The 23,742-nt window shown below is 39.1% G+C and overlaps 1 protein-coding gene across 8 annotated transcripts in view; it reads right to left on the reverse strand.

The window, feature by feature from the left end:
- DLG2 (discs large MAGUK scaffold protein 2) overlaps positions 1-23,742 on the reverse strand; it is a 979,322-nt gene that overhangs the window by 797,165 nt on the left and 158,415 nt on the right. For 5 of the 8 annotated variants that reach the window (XM_064409604.1, XM_064409605.1, XM_064409606.1 and 2 more), the window contains one exon: positions 16,929-17,003. The exons of the other annotated variants lie outside the window; for them this stretch is intronic. In XM_064409604.1, coding sequence (XP_064265674.1) covers positions 16,929-17,003 — 75 coding nt within the window. The remainder of the gene's footprint in view (positions 1-16,928; positions 17,004-23,742) is intronic. 8 annotated transcript variants of the gene reach the window in all.

Consider the following 23,742-nt stretch of genomic DNA (forward strand, 5'->3'; position numbering starts at 1 on the left):
GTCTTTTAAATAAACTATCCTCTGAGGAGGTAAAAGGACATATCCTCCATTGATTTAAAAGCTTGACAAGAATTGAAAATAGAGATTAGTAATAAAAGGCACTGTTTTGCTGTAGAAGAACAATTTCAGTGAAGTCTATTGAGAATCTCTATTGGCACCTACATAATTCAAAATACTTATAAATCACCTGACAATAAGGATAAGAGGAAGCAGACAATGTTTGATTGGGATACTGAGTTATTCACAGTAACAAAATGAAAGACAACTGTGTAAAACCACACAACAATCTTGCGCTGCTGGCTAATTCTGCACTAATTCCTGCCAATAAAGGGTGGGATTCACCTGCTTAATCCCATGTGTCTTCAGTCATTTCCACGTGTTCAGATACCCTTCCTCAACTCAAGAACCTCTCTTGAAGACAGCTACATCCTATCTCCCCTGAGCCCTTCAGCAGGGATGTTTCAGACACACTAGAGCCACTAAAAGGCATTCCATTCTAATTTCAGTGAAATCAAATATCAATTATCATAATCCAAACAACAAAGCGCTTTAAGTGAACAATGATTATTCAAAAATAGTTTCATATACATTTAATATTGAATTTACAAGAAACCCTGGTTTATGTCCTGTGGGGTTTTTTGTTTGTTTGTTTGTTTTTTGTTGTTGTTGCTTGGTTTTTTGTTTTTGTTTTGTTTGTTTGGTGTTTTGTTTTATTTTTTTTTACATAAACATAGGGTGAAAATATTTACTTATAATTTATCCTTTCAGGCCACTTTGCAAACTAATACATATTTTTCTGGGTGACTTTGACTAAGATTTACATTATTTTATCACAATGATTGGCAGCTGATAAACATCATCTTCAAAATTCAGCTAATTAAGAGGATGATATTGATAGAGAAGATTAGGTTTTACTCAGTTAATATAAAATTTTATTTTTCCCTCCCCCTTTCTGCATTCTTTAATTTTCCCTTGACTAAATGTATGGAGAATAAGAAATCAAACTCAATGTCTGAAGTTCAGTCTTAAAGGTGTTTCATCCTCCTTTATTTTCTTTGTGGTATTACTCATGTTCCTCCTGATCTCAATTCACATTGACTACATTAAGTTCATTATTTAATCCATTTCAATTCTACCAAAAGTAAGATCCTATAAAAGACACAGCCTAAATATATGGTGGGGGTAGTAGTGGTGAGGAGGGTTGTGTTTTCTTTTTTAATTAGCTCCTAGAGAGCTGCCAAGTTTGGTTTTTACAAGTATCTCCTTTTTCCCTTTATCTCCTGGGTGGTTGTCAAGCAGTGAAACCCAGTTCTTGATGCACTTCCACAGAAGCTTTTTCACTAGTCAATTGTTCAACAGAGATTTGCTTCCTACCCTCATCATTCAAGGGCTTCCTATTTTCTCCACCTCATTCCCTGTGTTGCCACTGCAAGTATATCTGATTGATTGGTCCCAGTTCATCCCTATGTCCAACTTCAACACATTTCCTGATTCCCCATAGAGTATCCCTCTTTTTCTATGCTCCTTTCATTTCTTTCCCACTCTTGACCACTGGCTGTCTGAGGACATCTGTTTTGAATCAGATATCCCCAACTTCAGCCAAATTTGCTTCCTGCCATTTCCTTTTGCTGCACTATCTCCCTTCCTTCTAGATTCCTAGTAAAAATATATATTATGATTCAACTTTTTTCCAGTAGAAGAGATACAATATATGCCAGCTTTGGAGAGTTTCCAATTATACAGTGGCAGAAAAAATGTCCATATTTTCCAAGAAGTTCAGACAGGTGAGGTGATCTAACTGATTTGCCTTTTTTGTCCAATTACTGGCTTCTCTTCAATCTCCCAGCACAAAAGATCTGTTTTAGGGGGGTGTGTTAGCAGATGTGAATGCTACTACTGTCTGCCTTTGATCTACCTGCATTAGTGACCTCTAAATTTGCTTTGGTCCACAGAGCAACCAGATGATTTGAAAGAATTCAGAAAACTACTTAGTATAATGGAATATTTTCAGAGTACCGTTTGTCAAGAATTGTCCAGTCTCTCTTCTTCAGGTGGCATGTAGAATTTACCATGAAAACTATTTAAGATCTGTTATTCCCATGAAAAGTTCCACTTTAGGTTTTGGTTTTCAGGGGGATTGATGAGGTATTTCAGATGGGAGTTTTCTTCTACAGGACTATATTATCATATTAATGCTCATAGTTTCTTGAATTTTTCGCCTTTACATTTCCTTGGCATGCTGCTCTGAGCCAAACTTCTCAGTCATTAATGAAAATATAAAGCAAGTCTGCATATAATACTGGTGCTGGAAACAGTACCATTATCCTTATACAACTCATATATAACCATCTGGGCACAGTCACTCCCAGGGGTCTAAGAAGTCATGTAGCAAGACTAAACTCCAAGCCAATTAGCATGAACTTTTCTTTAAAACTTCCAGAGATAATGTATCAAATCCTTAAAACCAGCGGGATATGGGTACCTAACTACTCTTGATGTTTTTGAAAGTATATCTCTAAAAAGTACAAGCAGCAGCTAATAATTTAGCAATTCTATCAAAACAAGCAATTAAGTGTGTCTTGTATGATTTGTTCTCCATAAAAATCACGCTGTTTGTTTACCCAAACTTCTATTACCCTCTAGACTTTACTGATTTAATCTCCGGATATTTACTCAATTATTTTATAAGGAATTGAAATCTAATTCATGAGCTACTCACAGTGACACCTAAATCTTTTCTCACAGCCAACCTGTCAAATGAAGATGATCAGTCAGTATAAAATAGACTATTTTTGCCAATGCATATTACCATACTTAGAGAGTAGAAAGTAACTGAGCTACAGTTCAGTTAAATTTCACGTTAAGAGTTTGCTGAGCCTCCCAAATTATTTTAAACTGCCTGCCTTTCCTAACTTTCTGCCCTGATTTGACTGAGCAATGTAGTTTAACTAACATTTAACTACTGTAGTTCTTGGCTTTTTCTTACACAAATTAGCAAGGGAATGTCCATCCGCAAAGGCTTAGGAAAGGTAATGTGTCTTAAGGGAAATCTTAGGAAATACACTCAGAAAAAGATAGTAACTTAAATCTATAGGCATCACCTCTGCTTAACCTTAAATTACACTTTGTCCATTATATTACATTCTACAATCAGGGGCAGCTTGGTGACCGTTAGATGGTGACACTAACAGTGTCATATTGCCATCAACATTCTGCCACGCCTTGAGAAGAGCGTGGAATGGAAATGGTTTCAGATCATTGAAGCGTGGTGATCCTAAGAGCTGCCTGATATCGGCCTTGGCTACTCATTTCTGCAATGCAGTTCATGAAAATTACAATTGACAAAATTCAGAAAAAGCAGCATGTTTGCTAGAAGCAGGGGGAAATGCAAGTAAGAGGAAATAAATGTTTGGGGTTTTTTTTAATTCTCTGTATTCTACTGCAAGTGTCTGCCTGATCTGTGCTTCTAAAAGAAATCACAATAGATTGCTGAAAGCTCTCAACCCTACTCCCATGCCTAAACTCCCCTTTTGGTAGGTAGGATTGCTTCATTTTTTTCCCTCAAAAGATGGATGAAAGCTGGGATGCTCTCAGTATAACTGCATTCTTGTGAAGGGAAATTCAGAGCTCAGCATAAGCTTCTCTCTTGAGAGTACAATCACCAGCAGCAAAATAAGGTCCAGACAGAGGAAGTCTCCATCATCCCTTAAAAATGTGGCCAGTTGTACCTGGAAGGATGAAGGGAGCTTCAGCAAAAAGGATGGGAAATATACTTCAGGCAAGTCTGGTGCCTGAAACACCTGGTGCCTTAGAGATATATAAGCAGGAGAGAAAGGAGGGATGAGAATGGACATGGGCTTCATGAAATGCCTACTTGGACACTTAAATTTTATCCAAGATGCATTTCAGTCACTAAATTGCTTATGTGGAACCAGGACTTCATAGTCCTATGATGCATCCATGTCTGCTAGACTGGCACTTTGAGATGTTGTTTCATGGGAGCTCATCCTGGGGAGGGAATAGAGGTGGGAACACGTTGCTCTTTGTTAATCCTCAGCCTTTTCAATTTCTTAGCTGCTGGGGTCTTCTGGCTCATGTTCAGAAAGCATGATAAACTTGAGGCTTATGCGGGTGTGACAGTATCTTTAGTCAGTGAAGAATAAATAGAAAAAGTAAGTCAAGAACAAAGATATAAAGACTGAAGGGGCAAAAACTGAATAAAAGCCTGTTAAAAAAAAACAACTAGCATTTACTTTTCTATGCTTTTAAGTCAAGTTACTTTAAAGCAAAAAAGTTCAAACCACCTTGAACATAGACAGTTTTAACATGCATCTATGATGCATAGATTTCCGAAGTTGCTTTTTCTAAAATTCTGTTATAAAGTATGCTATTATGTCAATGTTTTGGGTTTGCATCCAAAAACAAATCTCCCAAAACAATGAGCTTTTTTCCCACCTCCTGTCTTGTCTCACTTCCCCCCCCCCAAAAAAAAATCATTTTTAAGACAATAAAATATGTGTTTTTCAATAACTTTTCTTTCATTCTTGGTTTCAAGAGAAAAAGCACTTAATGCTGACCCTGGAAAATTACAAATGGAATGTGAAATCATACCACAGTTATGCTGTACTGTACACATGAATAGATATCAAAGAAATGTGAGATCTCAAGGAAAGCAGCAAGTATTTGAAATGTATCTAGCTTGGTGCAAGCCAATGAACAGATAGGGTCATTCTTCTTAGGGTCTGTTGGAAGCAAGGCAGAACTCAGAAGTTCCTCTGGAATAATTCCTGGATGCTTTTTCCCAATCCCACTCTGTCTCAGACTAACAAAGATGCTCTGCATTTTATGTAAATTTACTAGCAACAAGTACTTAGAAATTAACTGTCAATTCTGTTAATTACCTATGAACCAGAACACAAAACAACTCCCACCCCCAACAAAGCTGTTCTGATTCTGTAATTATCACTACTAAACAAAGTAAAACCAAAAATATTGGTGAACCCCACATCCAAAATATCATTTGCAAGTGGCAACATAATCAGACATATATGAATAAAGATGTCAAGATTGGTTTAGTAAACAGACCATTCAATAATCTCCATTTTCTTGGATTTTACTGCTTAACAGCAGTTAAGCACACCTAAGAACCCAATAAACATGCAATACGGTAAACTACTACTGTGAATATTATGAATTCAAAGTTTTTTATTTTCAGAAGTGATAAACTGAGGACACCTTTCTACTTTCACTTCAAAATCAATTTTGTCACTGATTTTGCTGAAACAAAAGAAGGTCTTATCAAAAGAACTACCATTAACTGGAAAAGAAATACTGTGAATAACTTTACAGTGGCTTCCAAATTTTGTATCAGCCACTATGCAACAAATAATACTCAAAAAGCAATAGAAAATAAATAAGAAAAATGGAAATATCTGCTCAAAGACATTTCTTATTTTAGTGGATGCTGAGTTTCCACAGAAGTGATGTTGCCAAAAGTTAGTGGCAATTTGAATTTAATGAAGGACAGCTGAAAAAAAATCATTATTCAAATCGCCCCCTTAAATCTCTAAAGCACTTTTCATGCACATATCGTGAGGGGGAGAAAATGCATAGCTGAGCAGATATTATTAAAGCAGAATGCATACTACACTAGAAAACTGATAAGCAGTATGTGGTAAGTAAAACCCTCTTTACTATACTTAAGAACTGATAAAAGTAAATGCCAAGATTTTATTATCAAACCAGTTCTTTATTTAAAAAAAAAAAATTTAAAAAGTACGGGAGAAGATCCAAACTTCCAAGATGTAATCACTTTTACTACCAAGGGAGAGAGGGAGATACCAAATCCTGTCCTGTTTTACTGGTGCGAATCTAGATTTACATATATGATAGCAGAGTTTTGTTCCACTCATACAATTCTTATTTTAAGGAGTTTTGGTCTACCAGAAACTGTAGCCTCAAACTCAAGAAGCCATTAAACTCCTAATTTCTGGAAGCAGAAAAGATATTCCAAGGGAAATATTACTCTGTACTCGTACCACACCTTATCTTTAAGTATCAACCATGGATCTCTACCATCTGCAGAGGTACAGAGGTCCTTTGGGACTTTTGTTCTCTCTCCTGTGGCCAGCTGTAAGTTTTATGAGCCATTTAAAGTGAGTCTGCTAACGCCAAATGTGACTAAATTTGCTTTTTAGCAGGAAGACCTGGACTGAGCTTACAATCAAAGTCTCCACAGTGCAGAGATGCAACAGATCAGCACACTCAGTTCTGTTTTACAGTAGCAGGATAAATCCAGGCAGACCACAAATTCTCAGTTACTCACCTTTTTAGTGAGACCAATCTTTAAATAGCATGGTATGTGCTTTCTCTTACACATTCATCCAGTAGCAGAGACCAGCATAGGATGACAGCAGAGGTTAGAAGTGTCTGACAGGGAACAATTTTCAAATTCTCAAGTGAGGTTTTACATGACTGTGTTCCCTGTAACAGCAGATGTCTGGGTTCCCTCTTCTGAGGTTTATCCCCCATCCTTTAACCCAGTATTGCCATTCTGCTACAGTCATGACATTTAAATATTTTTAGGTGGCTATCCAGTGTTAAAAATCACAGTTCTTCACTCATCACTGGCTTTTTCTGATTACCTATTCTGCAAGGATAAACAGTTTAAAAGTAGTAAATGTTTATCCAAATAGAAATATCCAGAAGTACCTCAGAAATAAGGACATGGCAGGGAAGAAGAAATGTGAGAGCTGTTCTGTGGGTGAAAAGAGAGCACCAAAACATGGAAGAGCACTCCCTTAGCCATCCTTCCACTCTCAAAATATTTCAAGACCTAGGTTTCTCTCAGAAAATCTGACACTGGTGGCAGAGAAGGGAGTAACACAGCAGTCAGACTGAGAGGCAGGTGGCACAGCAAAAAAGAACAGGAGTGAACACTTGAAGGTTTACATTAACTGGAGAGAGGGACAGAGAGTTATTTATGCTGCAGAGGTAAGTACAAGTGGGGTAAACTCAGGAGCTGACACCAGAGGCACGAAAAAGGAGATACTGAAATCTATGTATAAAAATACATATACATAATATATACTTGTGGGAGGAAAAGCTTCAACTTTCATGTGGTTTTGCTTTTTCTTTCATTCTACAGCATCCTATTTTAGGTGTTTCCACCATACATTATAAACGATTCAGAGGAATAGAGAATGTGTAGCCTCTAAATGAAGCTGCCCTGAAACTCAGCTCTGAGCAAAGACAGTGACATTGGAGCAACCTGCAGATCTGACAGCTCCTGCAGACTATCACTGTCTCCTTGCTCCTCAGCCAGAGCCCAGCTCACAAAATAACCCAGCAAAGGGGTGGCCCAGGACACCAAACCGATGTAGAAAAACCTTCTTCTGAAGTTACACCTGTGATGGTGCATATTTTTTAAATGTCCTTTTCCCTTTCCACAGGGAGTAATATTCTGTTCTGTTGTTCACTGTTCTGTTACAAAGTCCACAGGTTGCTTCAAGAGCTGACCAGTTGCAGGGCCCAGAAAAGTACAAAGATGTGATATTATGCATGGACTATTAGCTTTATTGTGGGTTAATTGAGTTAATTACCCTCTGTGCAGCACTTGTTCCAGAGCTGATATGCTCGGTGTACCCCCGCACAATCCAATCATATTCTCCACCTCTTTGCTTCTCACCCTTGTTTTTAAAATGGGGATAACAGCTTTTCTCAAGTTCTTCACAAGGATCTTGTGAAAACAAATTAACATGCTGAGATGCTCAGACGCTGAGGAAATCCAGTGAAACACCCAAGGTAGAAGAGATGGCCCTACTGTGGATTACATAAATAGGTACTGTTAGAATGACTGACAAGATGTGTCTGAATCCATAATTAATGCTAAACCCTTCAAGCAAATATTTATCCCTGTGACTTCACATAAGATGATGAGTCTTGATGCAAAAAAGGCAGATGTCCACCAAGAAAAATTCATGCTAGGTCACTGACACAGAGAGATGGATACTGTAGCTCCAAGAGTCACCAACAAACAGGGCTAAGCACCTTTGGGTTTTGGCAAGGCTCAAATCCCAAGAAGGGATGATAGAATTCAGGTCTGTTTGTATGGATAATTAAAGCTCTGGTTTTCAAAACCCTGAAAACAGAGTACATTTAGACCTATAATTCACAGTCTTCCTGTGACATGTAACAGCTTATTAATTACATGTTTTACAGGAAATTTATATTCTCTGCTTCCATAGAGAGCCCAGACAAACAAAAAAAGCAAACAAATCCTAATTTGCATCTGTTCACAACTGAAAAAAAATAATTCAAACAGCAAAGAAATGAGTACTCTGCAGCGAAGAGTAATTTCTATCAGCATTCAAAGAAGCTTCTTACATTCATTTTTTGTGAAATGCCTGTGCAAAACCTCCCTGATATATAAGCTGTCCCAGTCCCAGGGCAGGATTCCCGTGCTTATTTAGAGTGGCATATGAATGATACCAACAGGGTCAAAGGGAAGACCCCCAAGCACTTCACAGGAGACATTCAGAACTTTACAGGAATAAATCTTTGCAGAACACATTTGCTAATATGGCTGTTTATAGCCATTTATGTGATAAAGAGAGACTTTTAGGTTCCCAGAGCCCTTTAAGTGCAAATGACATTATACAGTATGTATGTACTGAATGAAAAATAGGACTTGCAATCTAAAAGTACCAATGAAAATGACACTAAAACATATGGTCTACTATGTTAAAAAGATTTTTTTTCAAGGTATTAAGTAAAAAGGCATTAGGTATAATACCAGATTCTGGAAGATGTTGTAATGCCTTTACACAGCTTGGACTGTGCCCAGATCCAATCCTGTTTTCATTTGCATTTTGCCTGGAAGTCAGTAGCAGCTCTACCTATCCATTGATGGCAGTAAGGCTCTGTAGAGGGATCAAGACATGCTGGATTGATGGGCTGAGGCCACTTGGGTGAGATTCAACAAGGCCCAGTGCTGGGTTCAGCACTTGGGTCACAACAACTCCACACAGTGCTAAAGGCTGGGGGCAGAACAGCCAGAATCCTGCCCTGCAGAAAAGACCCTGGGGGTGCTGGTCAACAGCAGCTGAACATGAGCCAGCAGTGCCCAGGTGGCCAGGAAGGCCAGTGACATCCTGGTCTGTATCAGCAATGGTACGGCCAGCAGGGCAGGGATTGTCCTCTGTACTGGGCACTGGTGAGGCCTCACCTTGAATCCTGTGTTCAGTCCTGGGCCCCTCACTAAGAAGGACATTGAGCGGCTGGAGCGTGTCCAGAGAAGGGCAAGGGAGCTGGGGAAGGCTTTGGAGCACAAGTTATGAGGAACAGCTGAGGAAGTCAGGGGTGTTTAGTTTGGAGAAAAAGAGGCTGAGCTGGGACCTTCTTGTTCTCTTCAACTGCCTGAAAGAAGGTTGTAGACAGGTGGAAATCAACCTCTTCCCCCAAGTAGCAAGTGACAGAATGTGAGGGAATGGACATAAGATGCACCTGGGGAGTCAGGATAGTAGGAAAAATTTATTCACTGAAAAGATGGACAGACATTGAAACAAGCTGCCCAGGGAAGTGGTGGAATCACCACTTCTGGAGCTGTTCAAAAGGCATGCAGATGACTTGATGACTTGGTTTAGCAGTGAGCAGTGCTGGGTTAACTGTTGGACTCCATAATTTCAGAGGTCTTTTCCAAGCTTAATGATTCTACAGTTCCAAAAGGATAACTATAATGAAATGTGTGTTTGGAGTATCTAGAAGGAAATTCTTTTACCTGTGCATCTGTTGTACAACAACTCTTTCCCACAGACTTGGGCAACACTGAGAAAACCACGGGATACACCTTCAGTTCAGACACTGTGTCAGAGCTGGCTGCCCAGGTCTCCTGTATCACTAGTCAAGAGAAACACAGCCTTCCATAACCCAGTCCATTCATACCGGTGTAAAGGTGAACTGCCCTCAAAAGTGTTTATAGCTTTCCAACGACATAAATCTGGACAGATGAATTTCACTGTCAGCATCACTATCAAATGCTGCTGAGCAAGGCATAGTTTCTATCTTTTTTTCTGCCACAACTACTTCTCCCACAAGTTTCTTCCACGGATTTTTACTCCAGCAAAGTGAGGCAAAGTGAGCAAAGTGAGGCTGCTTGCTAGCATACAGTGAGATACCATGACAGGAGTTACTGACTTCTAAGGAAGAGTCCTACTCTTCCAGTTGAGCTCCCTTTCACCTGCTGGCCACATACACATACACTTTTTTTCAGTTATATGCTCAATTTCTTTGTTTTCCAAAAAAAAGAAAAAATATTAGATCACTTCTTCATTTTACACTGCAGCACATATAAGAGAAAAATAATGAAAATAAATTTGCTGACTTTACTGGGGACTAGAAGCACATCTAAGCAGTCATAATAGCCATAGTTTCTGATTATTGCATGTTGTAAATAAAGAGCAGAGATAACTTGGGTTTTGTGTATATTGCCATAAACACAGAATGTTTGACTCACTCATGTTGACCTTAGCATGGAATTCCCCATGTCAGGAGAGTGTGACTTTTGAGTAGCAAAATCTCTGGTATATAACCCCCAAGCTATGTATAGCCTATCAAAAAACTATATTCAAACAGTGCTTTCCCTCTGGGAATAACAAATAATAAATACTGTAGAAATTGGATGTGCACAATGATTTTAAACTTCAGTAACACTGTCAAAATGTTGCCTGGCTAAATGAGCACTTAAAACAGAATTTTAAAACAGTGTCCAGAAGAAAATTAATTGTTGCTTAAATTTTTTTGCTCATAAACCTCATAAGCTGCAATGATTTTAAGTAGTTAAATCTATATTTGCTTTTCCATAAAAGTACCTTTAAGTAATTGCTCTCATAAAGATCGATACTAGGTTTCAGCTTAAACAAAATTTCTACAACCAAGTTAGAAATATTTTGCTCTAAATTATGCACTGCTACACTTCTGTGACTGGGACTGCTGCAGAAATATCCTGTTGCTTTCCATAAAACAAAGAAAGCAATAAAGACAGCAAATATCCTATACATAATGTGTGCTTAATGAGATTACTCATTGTAAATAACTCATGCAAAATGTTTCCTGATGATGATGTGAAGCAGCTATGTGGGTCAGTCTGCAGATAATGGTTTTGAGTAGCTTAATGTTTATTATAAAAATTTTTAAATGTATTATCAACTTAGCTTTGGGATTTCTGAGCTTGTTTTGCAGTTTTGAAACCCTTCCCTAGTTTCACTGGGAACTGCAATGGGATGAAGGACCATATATGTTATAAATTAGGTATATATATTTCTTTATCAAAGGGCTATTGACATTTTAAGAAATCTTCTATCCCACTTCTTCCCTTCTATTTGATAAAATAGTGGAGTAAATGGCTTTGTTTGCCTTATCTCTCTCCAAATTTGCTCCTAAACCTAATCCCTTCTGTTTACAGATACTCTGGTAGCCTATGCCTCTATCTACCCAAGCATGAAGCATTTGTTGCCCTGCTGGGATGTGCTGTGGTTTGCTGCTAATCCAACACTACCTTAGCCTAGTAAGCCTAATTTTCCCCACTGAATCCGTAAATCAGATTACAGGAGAGAATCTTCAGCACCTCCAGCTACTGCCAACAACAATAGGAACAGCATGTTTTTCCCTGGGGAAGGCTAGGGAGGGGTGGTGAAAACAAGAAGGAAGATTCAGACAGCTATCCAAGGGGAAGGGGGATTTAAGCAGCTATTTTAAAAAGCATCTTCATAGCTGGCAGTTGGTAACAGACTCAGCATTGCAGGGTACAGACAGACTTTTTAAACCATGCATTTTAAAGAACTGGACAATAAACTGCATTGAGCACTGGGGAAGGAGAGGTCCAGGAGACTTAAGAATGAAGAAGATCTGCAGGAATATAGAGACCTAGCAGAAATATGCATGGCGTTACTTTAATACCTCCTTTAAAAATAAAGCTGGGTTTTAGCACTCAGAATTTTCCATCACCATCAAATACTGAGGTGAAAGACAGAAGAAGCACTGTATTAATAGCTCTGTTCTCAAATATTTCAGTTTATCCACTAAAAGCATTTACCACCACCTGGATTGTGAATGAAATTTATTAGCCAACAGGGGTTTAATAGAAAAAGATTTAAAGCTTAGAGAGTCCCTGCAAAATGCATTTCTTGGAGTGCAGGGCAATCTGTTTATTTTGTAGAGCACATCTACACAGCAGAGGATGGGACATGGTTAGGAGGCACAACGCTAGTCCCAGGAGAGAGCTGACTCCTGCCAAACAGAGACTTATATTTGTTTTGCGTTTAACAAAAGCAAGATTCATTTCAGAAACAATTCTTCCAGGCTCATAGCCCTAGACCAAATCAGAATATGCATGTTTCGATATGTTTCTGCTTGGCTCCACATCATGTCAGAACATTCTTTACATAGAGCACAACCACCAAGACTAACTTGCATCTTCCAAGTCATCTTCCAAAAGTAAAAATATCTTTAAAATAACTCCTGTGAAATTAATCTCAATACAAAAGCCTTGATTTGTTTAAACCAGGAATATTTATGGGTTAACTCTCCTATCAGGCAGGCTAAATTCAGAATTGTGCAGGGCATTAGTGCATTCCTGTTCCTCCAGTGTTCCAAATAAACCAGGAAAAGAAAAACAGGAGTAACTATATCCTCTGCATACAGATCTATCCCACGTAAATAAAACAAGAACATATGCAGGTTCAAAGAGGAGTGATACTTGCTCTCCTTGTGCTGTGAATATAGGGAAATAAATCAAGGGGCAGAAAGTTCAGCTGCAGGGTTCAAAAGGTTCAGCTGAAAGTTCAGCTGCAGAGCAGCCTGGCATCTATGTAAATCTGCAGTCCCGTGAGCCATGGCAGCAGGTACAGCTGCTGCATTTACCCTGCAAGGACCTTCTTTAGGTTCACCTTCCCTTAAAGTCACTGTCCCCCTCTTCACACTGAGGGGGCAGCTGATGCTGAATGAGGCTCTGCTTAAGGCATGTGCCAGATCCTTTCTCTTTTGTGCTCACACCCCTTTTACTGCTTCTTCCTGCTGCTTCTCCATGGCAAATGATGCCCAAAAGGGATTTTTTTCCATGGGCTAGAACAGGGCCAAAGAGCTCTGCTGAGAATGCAGCAGGGAAATGCAGAGGGATCCTATATATGCTGCAGGGTGATCTAAGGTGAATGTTTATGCTGAATGCCAAGCTCAAGGAAAGCTGTCAAGTGGGCTAGCAGGAAAGACAGCCCCAAATGTTTTTGCAACACAGGTGCAGATTCTGACACTTCATTATCTTTACATAATGGATCTAGCTTGCGAGGAGCCACAGAGATAGGGAGATGTAGTATGATAGAGAGCAGTACAGTGAACTCTTTTTGCAGTATTTTATAATCAAACACTACAATCCTTTGGAAGACATGACTAAAAGTGCAAGTGCAGACAAAGCCACCCTTAGGTAATTCCCTTGATTAAAACTCTCTTAATCAAAATGAATCTAATTAAGGACATTGCGAAGGCACAGAAAGTCAGTACGCATTTATGGCCTCTTTTGCAGATGGTGAGTTGCCAAACAGAATTGAGAATCTTAACTGCGAGAACCATCAACAAATTCACACAGGATGGTAAATTAGGGATGGCAAAATTCAGACTGTTAGATAACAGCAATACTGCCAGATCTCTTGGTTCTTGCATTAGATGCAAAAGGCACTCCCAAGAGAGGGCACAGTGCTTTTTATAAAAATTATGAAAAAGGAGAGCCCAGACACACACCATCCTCAGTGACACAGACAGCACAATTGATGAAACAGGCTGCCTTTTCTAGCAGTTTGTTTTTCCTTCGTTGTTCGACACTGTTCCCTCCACCACTGTTGAAAGACATCCAAACACATACTGTCGTCATCTAATAGAGTTGTCACAACTGGCCAGATGTCTGGGATTTTTTTCCCCTACAAGGCTTTTATAGGTGGCAATATGTTTTGATGTGTCACTAGCAGTTTTCATTTCATTAATCAGCTTTCTATCAAAATGCTGATGTTTCACAGATATTTTTCTGTGATAAAGGCAAGTCAGCTAAAAAATACTGTTGAAAAAAAGATAGGGAAAAATATCAACCACTAGAAGTTAATTTCTGTCTGATTTAATTTTCTCCAACTGTCTGCATTAGTCTCCTAGGAAAATAAGTCTACTCAAGTATAGTAAAATGTGCCTATAAATATGCGATACAGATAAGACAGACAGAAAAATTTGTTTGGCTGTGTAGAATATTGTTTGATAAAAAAGAAGCAGAAGGTACTTGGGAATTACAACTTATTTGCCTTCACTCCATTCGGCTTCTATAATCAAGAAAAAATGCAGATAATAACAACCTTCAAGTAGGCAATTACCTCAAGGACCACATGTTGTACTCTAGAATCAAAAAATAGCAACCAAGTGAATGGTTGACATATATTCTAATAGAAAGTTGGGTTGGTTTTTCTCATACACTCAGAATTGTCTGGATTAGAAAAGACCTTAAAAGACCATCTAGTCCCACCCATGGGAAGGAATGCCTTTCACTAGAGCAGGTTGCCCAAAGTCTCATCCAGCCTAATCTTGAGCACTTCCAGGCATGAAGCATCCACAGCTTCTCTGGACAACCCGTTTCAGTGTCTCACCAACCTCATAGTATAGAATCTCTTTTTTATGTCCAATCTAACTCTACTGTCTTTCAGCTTAAAAATATGACCCCTTGTCCTGTCATTAAAGATCCTATTTAAAAGTTTGTTCCTGTCTTCCTTATAAGCCTCCTTTAAATGGGGAAAGGCCACAATAAGGCCTCTCTTCTCCAGGGTGAACAGACCCTGTCTTTGCTGAAAAGTTCTCCAGACTTCTGACCATTTCCTTGGCCTTCTCTAGACCTGCTCTAACAGATCCACATCCTTCTTATGCTGGGATCCCAGAGCTGGACACAGCATTCCAGGTGGGGTCTCATCACAGCAGAGCTGAGGGGCAGAATTCCCTCCCTCACCCTGCTGGCCACACTGCTTTGGATAAAGCCCAGGATATTATTGGCTTTCTGGGGTGGGAGTGCACAGTGCCAGTTCATGTCCAGTTTTCATCCACCAGTACCCCCAATTCCTTCTTCTCAGGGCTGCTCTCAATTCATTTCTCTCACATCTCACAGTATGTGCTGGCACCGGTGATTATCCTGACTCAGCTGCAGCACCTTGCACTTGGCCTTGTTAAACTAAATGAGGTTCACATTGGTGCATGTCTCCAGCCTGTGAAAGTCCCTCTGGATGGCATTTCCTCCCTCCAGGATAACAACTGCACCATTCAGCTTGGTGTTATCTGCAAATTTGCTGGAGGTACACTAAATCCCACTATGTTGTTGATTAAGATATTAACTAGCATTGGTCCCAGAACCAGTTTCCACTCTAACAGTTTTTAAAAAATAGCACTTGAAGTTATTCTGATCTTAGACAATTTCTCATGCTTAACAAAACAAAGTTCAATCCTCAGTATACCATTTTTGTAACACTGTATTAGCTATGCATTCACAGATATCTAACAAGAGACAAGCAAAGAATACCCAAACACTTATTTTTCATGGTTTAAGAAACAAGTATCCTAAAAAATGACCAAGGCATACTATTAAGCCACTATGTAAAAAGTCAGGTCATGATGTTGCATTGAGTGCAACTGCTCTTGATTTGCTATAAATGTCCAGCCCAGTTCAAGTTCTCAATGCTTCACACTACCATTCTTTTGCTCATTCTGCAGCCCTCTTAATTTAAACACAAAACAACATAAACCACACCACAAAGTCAGTCCAAAGTCTTTAAAAATGGAAATTAATAATTAGAACGAGTTAATAAGTTACTGGCCTAGATCCTCACCTGGTAAAAGACTGGGTAGCTCAACTGTTCAACTGATATTTTTAAGCGGGTCTCATTATACAGATAAACAATAACATAAATAATTTTAACATAATACAAAGACAATCAAAACCCCAGAGCTTACAATCACTTCTAAGATTAGTGAGAGACTGAGGGAGAGTGACAACTTAAATTTGTTTCTCATTCATCTACTCATAAAAGGTGACAAGTTGATAGCTGTGGACCAACATCATGCTGTGGTCCAGAGCCAACGGAAATGTCAGTGAAATCCTGCCAATTCCTTAGGTGCAATAAATCATCATAGGTCTATTAGTCAGCCCTCTAACTTCCAACACCCAAAGACTTGGCTCTATCTACAATGCATGCTCAGACAAGATATAAATCAAAGCAGTGTCAACTTGACCGCAGTTCAGTTTTTTCCTTCTCAAGTATTACTCTGTCTTTGATAGTTAAAAGCAAATCCAACTGAAGTCATCTAATTTGCAGCAGGAGGAAAGCATTTACAGCAGAAATTTCCTATAAACTCAGCAGACCAAGTTTTACTCATTATCCATCATCCCAAAAGCTGTTGTTACCTATGCTGGGCAAATTCCCACTTAATAGTCCATAAAGCACTTGGAATCATCAGTCTTTCTTCCGTGAGAATGTGGAAAAGGAAAGATGCATTTCCCCTTCCCTGCATCACCACCAGGATCTGGATGGCTCCCAGTCACCACACTCAGCTGGGCCCAGTTACAGAAATCAACAGTAACTCTGCACTCCATCATCACCCCATACCACGCTTGTCACCAATCTCCACCGCTCCAAGTTGAATGCATTAAATTCCTGAAGCCTGAACCTCTGGAGAAGCACTGCTAAGCCACAACACAACACATCAACAGTTTAGGCTTCCCAATGAGCTTGGTCTAGACTTAGAACTCATTCTTACTCAAATGCATTAATTATGGAAACTTTACCTGCCCAGGGCATCTCCAAGCACAGAGACTTACCATTCAGTCCCTCAAATCTTTGTATTAAAAGGCTCAAACTTACGGTAGAGTGCTGAATGGGTATCCAGGCAGGTGTTTCGACTGAGCATTTGTGAGATGGGCATCTGCCATGGCTCTGCTGCAAATAAGTGAAAAGGGCATTATACACAACACAGTATGTGCTGCAATCGCTAGGCGCAATGGGCTCAATTCCATAGGGAGCATCTAGGAGTTTGCTCGTAGTCATCACACCTCACAAAGTCATTTTCCACTGTCATGTAGGAAGAACAATCTGCAGTTTGCAGGACCAAAAAGGCCTCATCAATTGTCTATTAATTTTGCATTGAAGTTCTGGGGTTATGTGGATGGAAATACATCCACTCTCAACCCCAAGCGTGTGCCATCTGCCTTCCCTCCACAGCGGAGCATTCAGAGAACGGCGGAGCATTAGTCAGCAGGTAGAGATTGGCTTTTTCCCCCATTTCATGACAGGCTGCATTTTTTCCATGATGTCCTCTTTGAACCAGTGATAGATGCAGTCTGAAACACCCATCAGGGCTATTTTCTAGGAAGAGTAAGTATGCCCCAAATTTTTAGGGCACCTTTCTTTTCTGAGCAGAATGCTCTGCTTGCTCTCCAGGTGGGTCTCTGGAGAACTTGAGCAAGTACCCAAGACTCCTGCAGTTCCCTGAAACTTTGCAGAACAAAAAGAGTGAGGGGTTAATTTAAAGTCTAACATTCCACATGGCAGTGCAAGATGCAACCATCAGGCCTTCAGGCTGATCTTCCTGTAATTTCCCTTGCATTTGCTGTGATTCAATTACATTTCAGCCAAGGTTTGGAGCCCATCAGAATGAATTGCACAGCAGATTGGGTCAGAGTCCCTGAAGAAAAGTTCAGAATAAATTCTGGTATCTGCCACCATTACTCTCAGCATTTCACATAAGAGTCAAGATATTATTTAGCTCCCTGAACTGGAGGACTCTTGTAACCAGGTATTTTCCTGAAGCTAGTAGTAGTATGGAAAAAAAAATATTTCTTCTTTTTATTTTTGTTTAAGCCTGATATATCACAAGCAGTGACATTGCACCTTTCTTTTCCCCATACTGAGAGTAAAGGAGAGAAACCTCTGCAAACACTAATGATTAGATTTCACACAATTTTCAGTTTTGAGTCTAATTTAAAAACTACTAGTGCTTTGTTCTTTATCTCCAAAAAGTTAACATTTGTAAAGCAGTGCAGTACTACTTTTACAAGTTTAAAAACAATTTTTTGAAAGTGGCTACCAGATTAAACTTTGTATTCTCCAAAACTTAAAACTGGTTATCTTTAACATTTTCAATTAGACAACTTCAAGAAGTATTTATAAAAATAGCTAGCAAGCAAGAATCATTGTACTTTTAGATGAAAGTTTAGAAAGTCTTGTCTAAAAGGCTTTGAAGTCACTACTATCATGGCAGCAGAATCCTGCAGGTGTATGTTATCTCCTGTAAGGAATGGATGAATGCAACAGCAAACAGTGTAATCCTATCAAAATAATAAAACTATAAATGAATTCTGATTAAAAATATGACATGAAACACTAGTAATTATTTTTTTTACTTTAATAATTGTATGCTTTCATTCTTTATTCCAAGGCAAGTTAAATGCAAGGCAATTAATAATGTGCTTTGGACTGAAAGCATTTTTCTGATTGAAAAGCCTGATCTTACAAAGGAAACTATGTATAACTTTGTCAGGAGACTCCTCAAAAAGACTCCTCACATTTTTAAGAGGACACTTTTGCAAGATAAAAGGTCCAAATCTCATAGCAGGAGGGGCTTATTCTCTTCAAGTACTCTCCTTCTTTGAGATTCATACCTAAATTGTCCCAAGACCTAGAGTCCCCTGGCACTTGTGCATATTCAAAGGTCAAAGAGACAGCAGTAACTGGGAATTGCTCAGAGGCAGCAGTTCTACAAAGTTCCCCATTTTTCAGGGCAAGAGCTGTGCTGGCTGTTCCTCTGGGATGTCGGGTGACCTGCAGTGTTTGGCCTTTCACAGCTGGATATTTGAATTACTGTGCTGGTTACATGACATTGCACTGTACTGTCTGAGAAATGCATGCAGTGCAAGGGCAAGGACTGAACGCTTTTCTTCTACAGCTTTTTGGGTATTTGTAGTTGGATTCTTTTTTTAAATTGCAGCTTATTTCTTATTTGAATGATCACTTCTTTTTGTCTTGTGTAAAAACCAATGCTTTTCACACCTTTCATATCTTAGACCCACACCTAGTTGAAACAAGTCTTAGATAAAAGTTTGTGTATCAGCTGCTGGTAACACTTTTCTTTCTAAATGCTCAGGGTTTTTCAATAGCCAAAAGCTCCAACATGTCACATCTAGAGAAGTGAATTTTTAAAAATAGCCAAAAAGTCAACACTACATAAAGTATTCTGCAGGCATAGGCAATACAAGTAAGCATAGGAATAAATACATTGGCAAATATTTACAGGCTGTAGGAGGAATTAATTCAATTTGATTATTACTGCTAACATTTTCCTCAGCTTAGGAGTTTGGTAAGCAAAAACACTACAGACCTTGGCCCACCACTACACTGAAAAGGTAAAAATCTCAAAAGTTATGAGAATCCATAGTTTAAAACCATCTTTCTTCAGACAGCCTTCAAGGGAGGACAGAAGCACCTCTAGTTTGTTCTTCATGTTTGCTAATAGTGGTATGCAAATATACCTTGCCCTGCTGTTTGGGAGAATATATTCCAATAAAGTTTTCTCCATCTTTAATGGAAAGAGAGGAGCTGTTTCTCCATAGCTCATAAATGAGTGATTTCCAGAGTCTTCCTTTACTCCCTTTCTTTGAGGGTACTCGGCCTCCTTGAGACAGCTCCAACACAGTGACAGACACAGCCATCCAGACAGAGACTTTATCACAGCTTACTGAAATCAAAGCCTTCAAAATACACAATAAGATCTTCAGCTTGTGTAATTTTTATATAAAGAGACCTTGGGACACAAAAGAATAATTTCATTCTCATTGCTGAATTCAGCATCATTCACAGCTTTTTTTCTGGGTTGACACTTCAAAACACTTGATAAATTGCATAGCAATGATACAGTCAGGAAGCAATGGAGCGATGACCAAAGTCAGAGATGCTACCCCCACATTCATCTAGAGACAGTGCAGTTTCTTCTCTGGAGGCTCTGACACATGTAATTCCCAAACCTATAGGTTTATCAAACCTCCAGAAATGCAGACCCCAGGGGTAACCAGCAGATGCCAAAAAGGCACCAATCTCAGGAAACAAAAAACAAGGCTGCAAGCCCTTCAAAGTCCATGCACAACACCTCCCTTCCTAGCAAGCAACCCCTAAGCAAGCTTCTTTCTTAGATGCTTTTCTCAGTCAGGTGTTAAAATAACTGACTGCTACCAGCACTATTTAGGAACATCAGTATAATGTATTTGGAAATGCATTAACACAATGCAGAGTGGTAGCGCATCAGTGCCCACAGCAATTTTGCAGAGGGAAATAACTGCACGCTGAATATTGAACTAGAAGGTGAGAGCTTTGTAGCACTGCACAAGAGAGGTTTCAGAAGACAGAAATGCCACTGCACCCCAGCAAGCTCTGAGGAAGATTTCTAGGAAGAATTCCTCTTTTGTGTTGAGTGACTTCAGGAGCAAATAGGTATATTTTAATGCTAATTTCTCATAGGCAGGGAGAGACTTTTATACACATACAATATCCATAACAATACCAAATTTGGATGGCCAAATATTAACATGATTCTGTCTGAAGACACATTCAGAGGCAGATCTTAGCTCTGAAGTAGATGGAACAAAATCCAGAGAAGATATTTAGGATATAAATGTTCAGGGCTGATTGAACTGCAGGACTCTCAAAGATCTGACTTAATATTCATTCTTAGAGAAGATATTGGCGATGAAAGTCAAAAGAAGTCACAGGTCATATTCCATTTGAAATGGCCAACAGTGGTCACATTCCACTGAAATGGCCAGGAATACAAATACAAGAAATTGTATACAAGTCCTTTAGTGAGGTCTCCTAGTAACAAAAGCATTGGCTGAAGACAATCCAAGTGGAGCATTCTCAGCTAGTCCTCCACATCCTTCCAAATTTTCTTCTCTGATGCTCTGGAGACATGAAAATTGTAGATCTCAACTAGAGGTCTCAGACTGAGCAAAATATAATAACATAGCAGGCCATACCCCTGGCCTAATGATTCACCCATAAATAACCATTCCGTTGACTTGACTGCACATATCTTCTCATTTTCCAGAAGTCTTGCATCAGGTGAATGGACACAGAAAGAAATTTGCACAGCAATACCAAACAGATTAACACAGAAAATAAATACATGTTTATGTTGAGAATAAGAGCCACAAGACAGATTTTTCTGTTTTTCCAGCTATGCGAAATGCATAAAAATACAGCTCACTTTGGCACTGGGAAATTATCTTCCCACCTTCACCCAGGTCTTCCAAATATCAGAAAAAAGACCTGCTAAGGGATGTGTAGCTCTGCTACCATTAAGTAGCACTATTTTTGAGGCAGCATCAAGCTCTCTTGTCTCTTCTTTCTTGCTCAGTGTCTTCTTCCACTTGCCTCACCTCTGCAGCCCTCCACTGCTGTGCAGTATCGAGCCCCAGCCATATCTGCCTGAGCTGTTAATTGAACATTTTCTACTCTCAGTTTATAGAGCTCTTCATAGATTTATGAAAAAAATTGCCCTTCTCTTTTCATAGCTCATAACCAGTCTTAATAAAGACATCTCTCTAAATCACCAAATTATAATCTAATGAAATCTATTGAAAATTTCAGTTGCACTAAACAAGGTCAGTGCTCAGAAGAAATGAAGTGTCACCCAGAAATGGAGATCAAAGTAATTCCCTTCCATTCCTGCTGCTGCCATAGAGACCAAGGGAGGGGGAAGAAGGAAAGAAGAAATTTAACAGACTTAATTCTTCCTGAAATTTATAATTAACTACAAGGGAAAAGGGACTATTATCACATTTCTAAAGAATAAAGAAGGAAAAAGTTGAGCTTTTGACAAGATATAATTACCAGACATTACATATGCAGTGCACATTGGTTTGTTCTGTGTAATTTTCTCGAAACTCCCCCCTCCCCAAATGATTTTATTTTTCTAGAAAACACAACATGTGTCTCATCAGTTTACATTCATAATGTCTGAAATCCAAATGCTAGAGGCTCACAATAATTGTTCCAAAATTTAACATTGGTAAATAAAGATTTGAAATAAATACTCAGATACACTCCCCATCTGTCAAACATCCCTGAGCATATTTTCCAGCTAAGATAAATGGTAATCAATGAAAAGGATCTTCCTACTCTTCTAAGCCTGTGTAGTTTAGCCAGCAGCCAACCCATAGTCATCAAAGCTGTCCTGAAGTACCACTTTAGAAGAGACTTTACTAAATTACATGTAAATTGTATGGATTCAGCATTATTACACTTTTAGGGTCTGGCAGGAAAACACCACAGTTTGAAGTGCTCATCAGCACCTAATAATGACTATAGAAAAAGATTTTGATTTTTGCTAAATGTGAATCTCTGGGGGGGAAATCATTATGTTTCCTTTGTTTTTAGTTTGTTATAACCAGGAAATTCAGCTCAAAAAAAACTTAGCTACCCAGTTTATGACTCCAAACTGCAATGATTCAAAGCCTGGAGTCTTGGAAAGAAAAAACAACAAATGTTGCCCAGATCATTAACAATACGCAGACACAAAAATGTGGGGTTTTTCTGTTTGTTTCATATCCAGCTAAATTTAAATCAAATCCTCATGCTGTATTGCTCTCTACAGCTCTGTTAGTTTTGGTAAGATTGTACTGGTTTGTAACACCTGAGCACTGCTTAACCTCAGTATCTATATCAAGCTTTATAATTTCCTAATTTTGGGACTGATCTACAGCCTCTTAGACGCATACAGCTTATCTTTCAGGAAGTCCCACAAAACAAACTGGACCTCATTCTTTTAGTAGATGCCTTTTTAAGTCATATTGAGTATGTTTCAGATTAACATAATCAAACAGGGGAGAAGGCATGGGACAACAGGCCTATGACAAAGTCACCTCAGCATAAGTAAATATTCTAATTATTAGCTATTTGCATTAATATCAGGCCCAAATAATCAATAATTCAACTGAACCTTCTAGTGGATTCATCTGCAAAATGGGACCAGCAGCTGGCACACAGTGTGTGAACCTGCTCCTCATCTCCAGCAGAAGACCCGATCTCATGGACCACTCTGCCCTTCTCAGAGCATCTTAGAACTGCTTCTGCTGCCACTCCAAATCAGAGAGGCTGGAACAGCGAGGTCACCCCTGTGGTGCCATCTCCACGTTTTCCATTCTTCAGCCATGTTCTAAAAACATCCTCCAGATAACTGGGTTGGTTTTGGGAGCTAGTTTTGTAGGCTAAATGCCAAATGATGTTTTCCTTCTCACTTGGAAAATACACTGTATCCTACTGGGATACAAGACCTGCTCCTACATTTCCCAAACACATACCAGCATACTAATAACAGAGATTTATAATTATATACTTAATGTAGTTTTGAAGTGAAATAGCCAAACAAATTTTATAGCTCTCCTCTGCTTTACTCTTAACTTCATGCTACACAGTGGGGTGATGAATGTGTGGAGTGGGAGAGACCTACAGAAAAGTCCTAGCACACCCAGTGTATAAGCAAGATGTTTGTCCTTTCACTGACCACTGTAACTTCTTATTTTCCATGACCATCATGCATATTGTGAGCTCTGATCACACATCTGTTCAGAATTTTGCCTAAAGTGCACACAGTGGTGTCCCCTGTTCCATATAGATGGCTGGATGAGCA

This window comes from Passer domesticus, chromosome 2 (assembly GCF_036417665.1).
Source record: "Passer domesticus isolate bPasDom1 chromosome 2, bPasDom1.hap1, whole genome shotgun sequence".
In the NCBI taxonomy this organism is placed as follows: Eukaryota; Metazoa; Chordata; class Aves; order Passeriformes; family Passeridae; genus Passer; species Passer domesticus.